A 13678-nucleotide genomic window follows, 5' to 3' on the forward strand; every position below is an offset into this window, starting at 1 on the left:
GAACCCACTGGATTCTCCAATTACATTGAATGAGTTACAGGACAAAATAAAAACCCTCCAACCCAAAAAGGCCTGTGGTGTTGATGGTATCCTCAATGAAATGATCAAATATACAGACAACAAATTCCAATTGGCTATACTAAAACTCTTTAACATCATCCTTAGCTCTGGCATCCTCCCCAAAATTTGTAACCAAGGACTGATCACCCCAATCCACAAAAATGGAGACAAATTTGACCCCAATAACTACCGTGGAATATGCGTCAACAGTAACCTTGGGAAAATCCTCTGCATTATCAATAACTGCAGACTCGTACACTTCCTCAATGAAAACAATGTACTCAGCAAATGTCAAATTGGCTTTTACCAAATTACCGTACAACAGACCATGTATTCACCCTGCACACCCTAATTGACAACCAAACAAACCAAAACAAAGGCAAAGTCTTCTCATACTTTGTTGATTTCAAAAAAGCCTTCGACTCAATTTGGCATGAGGGTCTGCTATACAAACTGATGGAAAGTGGTGTTGGGGGTAAAACATACGACATCATAAAATCCATGTACACAAACAACAAGTGTGTGGTTAAAATTGGCAAAAAACACGCACATTTCTTCACACAGGGTCGTGGGGTTAGACAGGGATGCAGCTTAAGCCCCACCCTCTTCAACATCTATATCAACGAACTGGCGCGGGCACTAGAAAAGTCTGCAGCACACGGCCTCACCCTACTAGAATCTGAAGTCAAATGTCTGCTGTTTGCTGATGATCTGCTGCTTCTGTCACCAACCAAGGAGGGCCTACAGCAGCACCTAGATCTTATGCACAGATTCTGTCAGACCTGGGCCCTGACAGGAAATCTCAGTAAGACCAAAATAATGGTGTTCCAGTCACCAGGACCACAAATACAAATTCCATCTAGACACTGTTGCCCTAGAGCACACAAAAAACTATACATACCTTGGCCTAAACATCAGCGCCACAGGTAACTTCCACAAAGCTGTGAACGATCTGAGAGACAAGGCAAGAAGGGCATTCTATGCCATCAAAAGGAACATAAATTTCAACATACCAATTAGGATTTGGCTAAAAATACTTGAATCAGTCATAGAGCCCATTGCCCTTTATGGTTGTGAGGTCTGGGGTCCACTCACCAACTAAGACTTCACAAAATGGGACAAACACCAAATTGAGACTCTGCACGCAGAATTCTGCAAAAATATCCTCCGTGTACAACGTAGAACACCAAATAATGCATGCAGAGCAGAATTAGGCCGATACCCACTAATTATCAAAAAAAGAAAAGAGCTGTTAAATTCTATAACCACCTAAAAGGAAGCGATTCCCAAACCTTCCAGGAAAGTTTTGACTATGTACAGACTCAGTGAGCATAGCCTTGCTATTGAGAAAGGCCGCCGTAGGCAGACATGGCTATAGATACCTCTGCCTAAACAAATGTAAATCCCAGAGACTAGAGCATCTTGTTTAATCCTCTTCATTAGTCGTAGTGCTAACAGCACCTAGCTCTGTGGTGAGTGTGCTGTTTGCAGCCAAGTGAAACATGAAGCTGACCCTTGATTGCCAGCCAGCCCCCCACACAGCCCACCCAGGATATAGAGTATGTGTAGGAGAGTGTTTGACCTTTAATTCAAGTTCTGTGATGACATCATCCTCTGATACACACCCACACGAGTGGTCTCTCCCTCCCTCTCTCTCTCCCTCTCCCTCTCTCCCTCTCTCTCTCTCTCTCTCTCTCTCCCTCTCTCTCTCTCTCTCTCTCTCTCTCTCTCTCTCTCTCTCTCTCTCCTCTCTCCCTCCCTTCTCTCTCTCTCTCTCCCTGTTCTCTCTCTCTCTCTCTCTCTCATCTCTCAATCAAATCTCTCTGTTGTCAATGGTGCATGTTCTTCTCCCTCTCGCTCTCTCTAAATCTTGCTCTCTCTCATCTCCCTCCCTTTCTCTCTCTCTCCATACATGTCTCTCTCTCTCTCTCTCTCTCTCAATTCTCTCTCTCTCTCTCTCTCTCTCTCTCTCTCTCTCTCTCTCTCTCTCTCAATTCAATTCAATTCAATTCAAGGGCTTTATTGGCATGGGAAACATGTGGACTTAACATTGCCAAATCAAATGAAGGAGATAACATTTAAGATAGTGAATATATAAAGTGAAATAAACAATAAAAATGAACAGTAAACATCACACATACAGAAGTTTCAAAACAATAAAGACATTACAAATGTCATATTATATATATATATATATCATATATATATATATATATATATAGTGTTTTAACAATGTAAAAATGGCAAAGGACACAGGATAAAATAAATAAGCATAGATATGGAGTTGTATTTACAATGGTGAGTGTTCTTCACTGGTTGCCCTTTTCTCGTGGCAACAGGTCACAAATCTTGCTGCTCTGATGGAAAAATGTGAAATTTCACCCAGTAGATATGGGAGTTTTTCAAAATTGGATTTGTTTTCGAATTCTTTGTGGATCTGTGTAATCTGAGGGAAATATGTGTCTCTAATATGGGCATACATTGTGTACTCTCATTAGGTCAGGACTCCATATAGGAGATAGGGTGTCATTAGGTCAGGACTCCATATAGGAGATAGGGTGTCATTAGGTCAGGACTCCATATAGGAGGCTGTCATTAGGTCAGGACTCCATATAGGAGATAGGGTGGCATTAGGTCAGGACTCCATATAGGAGATAGGGTGTCATTAGGTCAGGACTCCATATAGGAGATAGGGTGTCATTAGGTCAGGACTCCATATAGGAGATAGGGTGTCATTAGGTCAGGACTCCATATAGGAGATAGGGTGTCATTAGGTCAGGACTCCATATAGGAGATAGGGTGTCATTAGGTCAGGACTCCATATAGGAGATAGGGTGTCATTAGGTCAGGACTCCATATAGGAGATAGGGTGTCATTAGGTCAGGACTCCATATAGGAGATAGGGTGTCATTAGGTCAGGACTCCATATAGGAGATAGGGTGTCATTAGGTCAGGACTCCATATAGGAGATAGGGTGTCATTAGGTCAGGACTCCATATAGGAGATAGGGTGTCATTAGGTCAGGACTCCATATAGGAGATAGGGTGTCATTAGGTCAGGACTCCATATAGGAGATAGGGTGTCATTAGGTCAGGACTCCATATAGGAGATAGGGTGTCATTAGGTCAGGACTCCATATAGGAGATAGGGTGTCATTAGGTCAGGACTCCATATAGGAGATAGGGTGTCATTCGGTCAGTGTTCCACTGGTTCCACTGGCATTTTGGCTCCATATGGAGATGTGTGTTAGTCAGGACTCAGTGTCCTTAGGTCAGGACTCCATGTGGTGATAGTGTGTGTGTGGTCAGGACTGGAGTGTGTGTCATTGTTCCAGGACTCCATATAGGAGATGTGTGTGTGTGTGTGTGTGTGCTCCAGCGTCCTTGTGTGTGTGTGTGTTGTCATTCCAGTGTCCTTGGAGTGTGTGTATGTGTGTGCTCCAGCGTAGGAGATAGGGTTGTGTGTGTGTGTGTGTGTGTGTGGGTCATGTTCCAGCATCTCCATGTGTGTGATGTGTGTGTTTCCAGGACTCGTCCTTAGTGTGTGTGTGTGTGTGTGTGTGTGCAGCAGCATCTTTGTGTGTGTGTGTGTGGTTCCAGCATCCTTGTGTGTGTGTGTGTGTGTGTGTGTGTGTGTGTGTGTGTGTGTGTGTGTGTGTGTGTGTGTGTGTGTGTGGAGATAGGGCATGTGTGGGGTCCAGCGTCCTTGTGTGTGTGTGTGTGTGTGTGTGTTTCCAGCATCCTTGTGTGTGTGTGTGTGTGTGTGTTCCAGCGTCCTTGTGTGTGTGTGTGTGTGTGTGTGCAGCAGCATCTTTGTGTGTGTGTGTGTGTGTGTGTGTGTGTGTGTGTGTGTGTGTGTGTGTGTGTGTGTGTGTGTGTGTGTGTTCCAGTGTCCTTCTGTGTGTGTGTGTGTGTGTGTGTGTGTGTGTGTGTTCCAGCATCCTTGTGTGTGTGTGTGTGTGTGTGTGTGTGTGTGTTGTGTGTGTGTTCCAGCATCCTTGTGTGTGTGTGTGTGTGTGTGTGTGTGTGTGTGCTCCAGCGTCTTTGTGTGTGTGTGTGTGTGTGTGTTCCAGTGTCCTTGTGTGTGTGTGTGTTTCCGGTGTCCTTGTGTGTGTGTGTGTGTGTGTGTGTGTGTGTGTGTTCCAGTGTCCTTGTGTGTGTGTGTGTGTGTGTGTGTGTCCAGTGTCCTTGTGTGTGTGTGTGTGTGCTCCAGCGTCCTTGTGTGTGTGTGTGTGTGTGTGTGTGTGTGTGTTCCAGTGTCCTTGTGTGTGTGTGTGTGTGTGTGTGTGTGTGTGTGTGTGTGTGTGTGTGTGTGTGTGTGTCCTTGTGTGTGTGTGTGTGTTCCAGTGTCCTTGTGTGTGTGTGTGTGTGTGTCCTTGTGTGTGTGTGTGTGTTCCCCAGCGTCCTTGTGTGTGTGTGTGTGTGTGTGTGCCAGCGTCCTTGCCTGTGTGTGTGTGTGTGTGATTACCAGCACGGATGTGTATCTGTGTGTATGGGGCCCTATATCTCTTACCTCTGAGGCCCAGTTTGGCCTTGGTGTCTAGAAGAGCCTGTTGGACCTGCTGTGGCTGGGTGATGTCCACCTGTAGCAGGGTGAGACGAGGGGAGCAGGTCTTCTGGAGCTCCCTGGCTCCTTCCCCACACAGATCCAACACCGTAGCAAAAACCTCAAAACCCTGGGCGTCCAGACGCCGCGCTGCAGCCTTCCCAAAGCCTGTGTCACAGCCTGGCAAGAAAGGGAGGGAGGGGACGGCAGGTCGGTGACTGTGATACTGCTAATCCAAGTCTGGATCATCAACGAAGATAATCAAAGGGTACTGAAGAGGAGGAGGAGAAAGAGAGAGAGAGAGAGAGAGACAGAGAGAGAGAGAGAGAGAGAGAGAGAGAGAGAGAGGAGGAGAGAGAGGGAGAGAGAGAGAGAGAGAGAGAAGGGAGAGGAGAGAGAGACAGAGAGAGAGAGAGGGGGAGAGGAGAGAGAGAGAGAGACAGAGAGAGAGAAGGGAGAGGAGAGAGAGAGAGGGGGAGAGGGAGAGAGAGAGAGAGAGACAGAGAGAGAGACAGACAGAGAGAAAACAGAGAGAGAGGAGAGAGACTTTATATATTCACTTTATATATTCCCTTTATATATTATCTACCTCACTTGCTTTGGCAATGTTAACACATGTTTCCCATGCCAATAAAGCCCTTGAATTGAATTGAATTGAATTGAATTGAATTGAATTGAGAGAGAGAGAGAGAGAGAGAGAGAGAGAGAGAGAGAGAGAGAGAGAGCTTTTTTAGCATACATTATGAAATTCTCAAAAGGTGAAATTGCTTTGTCTTTGCTCTTTGTTTTGGGGTTAATGAAGTGAACGACTAGAGATAGTAGTACATGGGGTCACAGTCATTCTGTAAACTATGGAAGAGCAGGAAAGTAGTCCTTCACATCTCATTCTACAGTACAACTCAAGCCATGACCTGTGGACCCTCGGCAGCCGTCCTCTCACCATAGAATCAGGGAATCAAATTCAGATCAGGCAGTCGAACCTCTATGCTCTGCACACTATCTACGTTCTACAACAACAAAAATTGGCAACGTTAACGTTTCACGCTGACCTTTACAAAGATCCACAAATGCCAGCATGATATTCCCAAGAATGAAACATCATGCCAAGTTACCAAACCAAACATTTGGTGAATCACTTAATAACTACTATAAAACCACAACTCAATACAGAGGTAAAGTTGACAAGCTTCTGGGACGTTTCTACTCAAAATGTAAAAAAAAAAAAAATCACAGATTGATGGGTTTAGGATTGTGCTCCGTTTTATCTGTATGAAAAAGGGGCCAGTCAGTCGGTGAAATGTCCCGGGGGGGGGGGGTGATACAAATCTACTCCCGGTTTCAGTCACGGTAACAGCCACCGCTTCACATCATGTAAAACACATTTATTTATATTTATTTATCTGTTGTTGTTTTTTTGTTTTTTTTACCAACTTCCTGAAATATCTGAACAGACGTGAAGACAGCAGGAATGTAGGAATGCAGCCGAGACGGCGTGGAGGGCAATTCAACTGTCTTAACAGCGGTTCTTTTCATTACTGACTGATTACTGGTTAAACTGGTGAACCTTTAACCCGAGGAAGTTGACCAATCAATAAGGGCCGCCTCCCAAATGGCACCCTATTTCAGATTTAGTGCACTACTTTTAACCGGAGCCCTATATATACCCTGGTCCAAAGTAGTGCACTATATAGGAATAGGGCTCTGGTCTATAGTAGTGTACTATATAGGGAATAGGGCTCTGGTCTATAGTAGTGTACTATATAGGGAATAGGGCTCTGGTCTATAGTAGTACCACTATATAGGAATAGTACTCTGGTCTATAGTAGTGTACTATATAGGGAATAGGGCTCTGGTCTATAGTAGTACCACTATATAGGGAATAGGGCTCTGGTCTATAGTAGTACCACTATATAGGGAATAGGGCTCTGGTCTATAGTAGTGTACTATATAGGGAATAGGGCTCTGGTCTATAGTAGTGTACTATATAGGGAATAGGGCTCTGGTCTATAGTAGTACCACTATATAGGGAATAGGGCTCTGGTCTATCGTAGTACCACTATATAGGGAATAGGACTCTGGTCTATAGTAGTACCACTATATAGGGAATAGGGCTCTGGTCTATAGTAGTACCACTATATAGGGAATAGGGCTCTGGTCTATAGTAGTACCACTATATAGGGAATAGGGCTATGGTCTATAGTAGTGTACTATATGGGGAATAGGGCTCTGGTCTATAGTAGTACCACTATATAGGGAATAGGGCTCTGGTCTATAGTAGTGTACTATATGGGGAATAGGGCTCTGGTCTATAGTAGTGTACTATATAGGGAATAGGGCTCTGGTCTATAGTAGTGTACTATATGGGGAATAGGGCTCTGGTCTATAGTAGTACCACTATATAGGGAATAGGACTCTGGTCTATAGTAGTGTACTATATAGGGAATAGGGTGCCATTTGGAGAAGCCTCAGTGATTGGCTCAGCTCTCATGCAGGATGGTGAAAACGAGACGCCTTGTGAACTCAGGTAACCCACATGGTGTGAAGCAATAGACAGTCCGAGGTTTTCGTCCAAAAAACATACAAGAAAAAAAATATTTTTCCCGAAACAAATCACAGCCATTCGGGACACATTTTGTAATAAATATGCACGCGTGTAATTTCTGATACTCACAGAGGGACATTTTCGATCGATTACAGCAACAACAAGACTCAAAACATTGAACTGGCAGACAGACAGAAACAGATTGGATCCATCTGTGAGACATTTAAGGGTCCCAAATGACACCCTATTCCCTATATTGTGTACTACTTTAGACCACAGCCCTATGGCACCCTGTTCCCTATATCGTGTACTACTTTGGACCAGAGACCTATGGCACCCTATTCCCTATATCGTGCACTACTTTGGACAAGAGACCTATGGCACCCTATTCCCTATATCGGCACTACTTTGGACCAGAGCCCTATGGCACCCTCTTCCCTATATCGTGTACTACTTTGGACCAGAGCCCTATGGCACCCTCTTCCCTATATCGTGTACTACTTTGGACCAGAGCCCTATGGCACCCTATTCCCTATATCGTGTACTACTTTGGACCAGAGCCCACCCTATTCCCTATATCGTGCACTACTTTGGACCAGAGCCCTATGGCACCCTATTCCCTATATCGTGCACTACTTTGGACCAGAGCCCTATGGCACCCTATTCCCTATATCGTGCACTACTTTGGACCAGAGCCCTATGGCAACCTATTCCCTATATCGTGCACTACTTTGGACCAGAGCCCTATGGCACCCTATTCCCTATATCGTGCACTACTTTGGACCAGAGCCCTATGGCACCCTATTCCCTATATCGTGCACTACTTTGGACCAGAGCCCTATGGCACCCTATTCCCTATATCGTGCACTACTTTGGACCAGAGCCCTATGGAGATAAGGAGCCATTTGAGAGGCAGACAAGGTCTCCTGGTAACAGTTACTGCAGCACTAACAAAGCTGATGTAAGAGACGCCAAGCCGCACAGCTTGCCTCGCCTTGCCTCGGCCACAGGGCACACTCCTCCTCTTTCACCTGCATCTCCCTCTCTCCCTGTCTTCCTCTGTCACTCCTCCTCTTTCACCTGCATCTCCCTCTCTCCCTGTCTTCCTCTGTCACTCCTCCTCTTTCACCTGCATCTCCCTCTCTCCCTGTCTTCCTCTGTCACTCCTCCTCTTTCACCTTCATCTCCCTCTCTCTCCCTGTCTTCCTCTGTCACTCCTCCTCTTTCACCTGCATCTCCCTCTCTCCCTGTCTTCCTCTGTCACTCCTCCCCTTCCACCTTCATATCCCTCTCTCTCCCTGTCTTCCTCTGTCTCTCCTCCACTTCCACCTTCATCTCCCTCTCTCCCTGTCTTCCTCTGTCTCTCCTCCCCTTCCACCTTCATCTCCCTCTCTCCCTGTATACCTCTGTCTCTCCTCCCCTTCCACCTTCATCTCCCTCTCTCCCTGTCTTCCTCTGTCTCTCCTCCTCTTTCACCTTCATCTCCCTCTCTCCCCTGTCTCCCTGTCCCTCCTCCCCTTCCACCTTAATCTCCCTCTCTCCCTGTCTTCCTCTGTCCCTCCTCACCTTTCCCCTGCATCTTGAGTGAGGAGAGTCACTGAACCGACACACAAAGTCTCTGGTGTTACTGACACTTACATAATCTCCCCTTTCCTCCTCCTTCCACTCTCCTCTCTCCTCCCTCCTCTCTCCTCCTTCCTCTCTCCTCCCTACTCATTCCTCCCACCTCCCTCTTCCTCCCTCCCTTCTCCTCCCTCCCTTCTCCTCCCTCCCTTCTCCTCCCTTCCTCCCTCCCTCCCTCCCTCCCTCCCTTCCTCCCTCCCTCCCTCCCTTCTCCTCCCTTCCTCCCTCCCCCCCCTCCTCCCTTCCTCCCTCCCTTCCTCCCTCCCTTCTCCTCCCTTCCTCCCTCCCTTCCTCCCTCCCTTCTCCTCCCTCCCTTCTCCCCCCCTCCCTCCCTTCTCCTCCCTCCCTTCTCCTCCCTCCCTCCCTTCTCCTCCCCCTCCCTCCCTTCTCCTCCCTTCCTCCCTCCCTTCCTCCCTCCCTTCTCCTCCCTTCCTCCCTCCCTTCATCTCCCCCCATCCCTCAGATGCTCCTACAAAACTGTTATGTCAGTCGAGGGAGGGGGGGCTTTATGTCGTGCTGCTTTAAAAACCCTTCTTCCTCTCTTTAAAACAAACAGATGAGGTGTTTTGAGGCTGAGTTCCTCTATAAGCACTTTGTGAAAATGGCTGATGTAAAAAAGGGCTTTAGAAATACATGTGATTGATTGATCTTAGAACAGATCGTAGAACAGATCTTAGAACAGATCTTACAACATATCTTAGAACTTAGAACAGATCTTTGAACAGATCGTAGAACAGATCTCAGAACAGATCTTAGAACAGATCTTCGAACACATCTTAGAACAGATCATAGAACAGATCTTAGAACAGATCTTAGAACTTAGAACAGATCTTAGAACAGATCTTAAAACAGACCTTAGAACAGATCTTAGAACAGATCTTAGAACAGATCTTAGAACAGATCTTAGAACAGATCTTAGAACAGATCTTAGAACAGATCTTAGAACAGATCTTAGAACTTAGAACAGATCTTAGAACATATCTTAGAACTTAGAACAGATCTTAGAACTTAGAACAGATCTTAGAACAGATCTTAAAACAGATCTTAGAACAGATCTTAGAACAGATCTTAGATCTTAGAACAGATCTTAGAACAGATCTTAGAACAGATCGTAGAACAGATCTTAGAACATATCTTAGAACAGATCGTAGAACAGATCTTAGATCAGATCTTAGAACAGATCATAGAACAGATCATAGAACAGATCTTAGAACAGATCTTATAGACTTAGAACAGATCTTAGAACATATCTTAGAACTTAGAACAGATCTTTGAACAGATCGTAGAACAGATCTCAGAACAGATCTTAGAACAGATCGTAGAACACATCTTAGAACAGATCATAGAACAGATCTTAGAACAGATCTTTAAAACAGACCTTAGAACAGATCTTAGAACAGATCTTAGAACTTAGAACAGATCTTAGAACATATCTTAGAACTTAGAACAGATCTTTGAACAGATCTTAGAACAGATCTCAGAACAGATCTTAGAACAGATCCTTGAACACATTTTAGAACAGATCATAGAACAGATCTTAGAACAGATCTTAGAACTTAGAACAGATCTTAGAACATATCTTAGAACTTAGAACAGATCTTAGAACAGATCGTAGAACAGATCTTAGAACAGATCTTAGAACACATTTTAGAACAGATCTTAGAACAGATCTAGATCTTAGAACAGATCTTAGAACAGATCTTAGAACAGATCTTAGAACTTAGAACAGATCTTAGAACAGATCTTAAAACAGATCTTAGAACGGATCGTAGAACAGATCTCAGAACAGATCTTAGAACAGATCTTAGAACAGATCTTAGAACGGATCTTAGAACTTAGGATCTTAGAACAGATCTTAGAACAGATCTTAGAACAGATCATAGAACAGATCATAGAACAGATCTTAGAACAGATCATAGAACAGATCATAGAACAGATCTTTGAACAGATCATAGAACAGATTGTAGAACAGATCTTAGAAAGATCATAGAACAGATCATAGAACAGATCTTAGAACCGATCTTAGAACAGATCATAGAACAGATCGTAGAACAGATCTTAGAACAGATCTTAGAACAGATCTTAGAACAGATCATAGAACAGATCATAGAACAGATCTTAGAACAGATTGTAGAACAGATCTTAGAACAGATCATAGAACAGATTGTAGAACAGATCATAGAACAGATCGTAGAACAGATCTTAGAACAGATCTTAGAACAGATCTTAGAACAGATCTTAGAACAGATCATAGAACAGATCTTAGAACAGATCTTAGAACAGATCTTAGAACAGATCATAGAACAGATCTTAGAACAGATCATGTAAAACCGTTTAAATCCCACTTCTTTCTCTCTTACGTCATGTGTCTTGTCCTGCATGTAGGATACATCTCTAATGGTACCCTATTCCCTATGTAGTGCACTACTTTAGACCAGAGCTCTATGGTAGTGTACTACTTTAGACCAGGGCCCTATGGCAGTGCACTACTTTAGACCAGGGCCCTATGGTATTGCACTACTTTAGACCAGAGCCCTATGGTAGTGCACTACTTTAGACCAGAGCCCTATGGAACCCTATTCCCTATGTAGTGCACTACTTTAGACCAGAGCCCTATGGTAGTGCACTACTTTAGACCAGAGCCCTGGTGGAACCCTATTCCCTATGTAGTGCACTACTTTAGACCAGGGCCCTATGGTAGTGCACTACTTTAGACCAGAGCCCTATGGTAGTGTACTACTTTAGACCAGGGCCCTATGGTAGTGCACTACTTTAGACCAGAGCCCTATGGTAGTGTACTGCTTTAGACTAGGGCCCTATGGTAGTGCACTACTTTAGACCAGGGCCCTATGGTAGTGCACTACTTTAGACCAGGGACCCTATGGTAGTGCACTACTTTAGACCAGACCCTATGGTAGTGCACTACTTTAGACAGAGCCCATTTGGGATGCAACTTTTTTACTTATTTATATTTATTGTTTTGTCTATCTTTAGACCATCCCTATCCTAGTGCACTACTTTAGACCCGTGTCCTGGTAGTGTCTATCCAGTGTCCTATCCCGTGTCCTACTTTAGACCAGAGCCCTTTGGGATGGAACGTGTCTATCCCGTGTCCTATTGTGTCCTATCTCTATGTCCTGGCTGTGTCCTATCCCGTGTCCTGGCCGTGTCTATCCGTGTCCTGGCCCGTGTCCTATCCCGTGTCCTATCCCGTGTCCTGGTCGTGTCCTGGCCGTGTCCTCCTGGTCCTGTGTCCTGGCCCGTGTCCTATCCCGTGTCCTATCCGTGTCCTATCCCCGTGTCCTGGTCGTGTCCTATCCCGTGTCCTGGCCGTGTGTCCTGTCCTGGTCGTGTCCTATCCCGTGTCCTATCCCGTGTCCTGGTCGTGTCCTATCCCGTGTCCTGGTCCCGTGTCCTATCCCGTGTCCTGGTCGTGTCCTATCCCGTCCTATCCCGTGTCCTGGCCGTGTCCCATCCCGTGTCCTATCCCGTGTCCTGGTCGTGTCCTGGTCCGTGTGTCCTATCCCGTGTCCTATCCCGTGTCCTGGTCCCGTGTCCTATCCCGTGTCCTATCCGTGTCCTGGTCGTGTCCTATCCCGTGTCCTCCCTGGTGTCCTATCCCGTGTCCTATCCCGTGTCCTGGCCGTGTCCTGGCCGTGTCCTATCCCTTGTCCTGGCCGTGTCCTGCAGGTACGTGTCCTATCCCGTGTCTATCCCACCTGTCCTATCGTGTCCTATCCCGTGTCCTGGTCGTGTCCTATCCCTTGTCCTGGCCGTGTCCTATCCCGTGTCCTGGCCGTGTCCTGGTCGTGTCCTATCCCTTGTCCTGACCGTGTCCTGGTCTTGTCCTATCCCGTGTCCTATCCCGTGTCCTGGTCCTATCCGTGTCCTATCCTGGCGTGTCCTATCCTTTCCTGTAACTAACACCACCTGGTCCGTGTCCTGGTCCCGTGTCCTGACCGTGTCCTGGCCGTGTCCTGGCCATGTCCTATCCCTTGTCCTGACCGTGTCCTGGTCGTGTCCTGGTCGTGTCCTATCCCGTGTCCTGACCGTGTCCTGGTCGTGTCCTATCCCGTGTCCTGACCGTGTCCTGGTCGTGTCCTATCCCGTGTCCTGGCCGTGTCCTATCCCGTGTCCTGGCCGTGTCCTGGTTCTGTCCTGCAGGTACGTAGGTGTGTTTTTCTTGTAACTAACACCACCTGGCAGTGAACAGTGATTATATAAAGAGAATGTACTATTGTGGTGTGTGTGTGTGTGTGTGTGTGTGTGTGTGTGTGTGTGTGTGTGTGTGTGTGTGTGTGTGTGTGTGTGTGTGTGTGTGTGTGTGTGTGTGTGTGTGTGTGTGTGTGTGTGTGTGTTTGTGTGTGTGTGTGTGTGTGTGTGTGGATATTAATGTTATATTTCTGGAAGCAGGTTTCTCTGTATCTCTCTCCTTGGGACTCGGGAACGATGGACCTCCTCCAAGCACATGAGGGAAGGAGGGAGTCAACAGCCCAGAGCCCAGCTGACTGACGGAGCAGAGAAGGAGAGAGTCAACAGCCCAGAGCCCAGCTGACTGACGGAGCAGAGAAGGAGAGAGTCAACAGCCCAGAGCCCAGCTGACTGACGGAGCAGGAAAGGAGAGAGTCAACAGCCCAGAGCCCAGCTGACTGACGGAGCAGAGAAGGAGAGAGTCAACAGCTCAGAGCCCAGCCGACTGAGTGAGCAGAGAAGGAGAGAGTCAACAGCCCAGAGCCCAGCTGACTGATGGAGCAGAAAAGGGGGGAAGGAGAAAGTCAACAGCCCAGAGCCCAGCAAACTGATGGAGCAGAGAAGGAGAGAGTCAACAGCCCAGAGCCCAGCCGACTGACGGAGCAGGAAGGAGGGAGTCAACAGCCCAGAGCCCAGCCGACTGACGGAGCAGGAAGG

General features: G+C 46.4%; 1 protein-coding gene across 1 annotated transcript in view; it reads right to left on the reverse strand.

The window, feature by feature from the left end:
- The window catches only part of LOC135531217 (11-beta-hydroxysteroid dehydrogenase type 2-like), a gene marked incomplete at its 3' end in the record, with an annotated part of 52564 nt that overhangs the window by 3798 nt on the left and 35088 nt on the right, over positions 1 to 13678 (reverse strand). The window contains exons 2-3 of the mRNA XM_064959334.1: positions 4573 to 4785; positions 992 to 1001 (exon numbers count right to left, since the gene is read on the reverse strand). Coding sequence (XP_064815406.1) covers positions 992 to 1001; positions 4573 to 4785 — 223 coding nt within the window. The remainder of the gene's footprint in view (positions 1 to 991; positions 1002 to 4572; positions 4786 to 13678) is intronic.

This window comes from Oncorhynchus masou, unplaced genomic scaffold, assembly GCF_036934945.1.
Source record: "Oncorhynchus masou masou isolate Uvic2021 unplaced genomic scaffold, UVic_Omas_1.1 unplaced_scaffold_1555, whole genome shotgun sequence".
In the NCBI taxonomy this organism is placed as follows: Eukaryota; Metazoa; Chordata; class Actinopteri; order Salmoniformes; family Salmonidae; genus Oncorhynchus; species Oncorhynchus masou.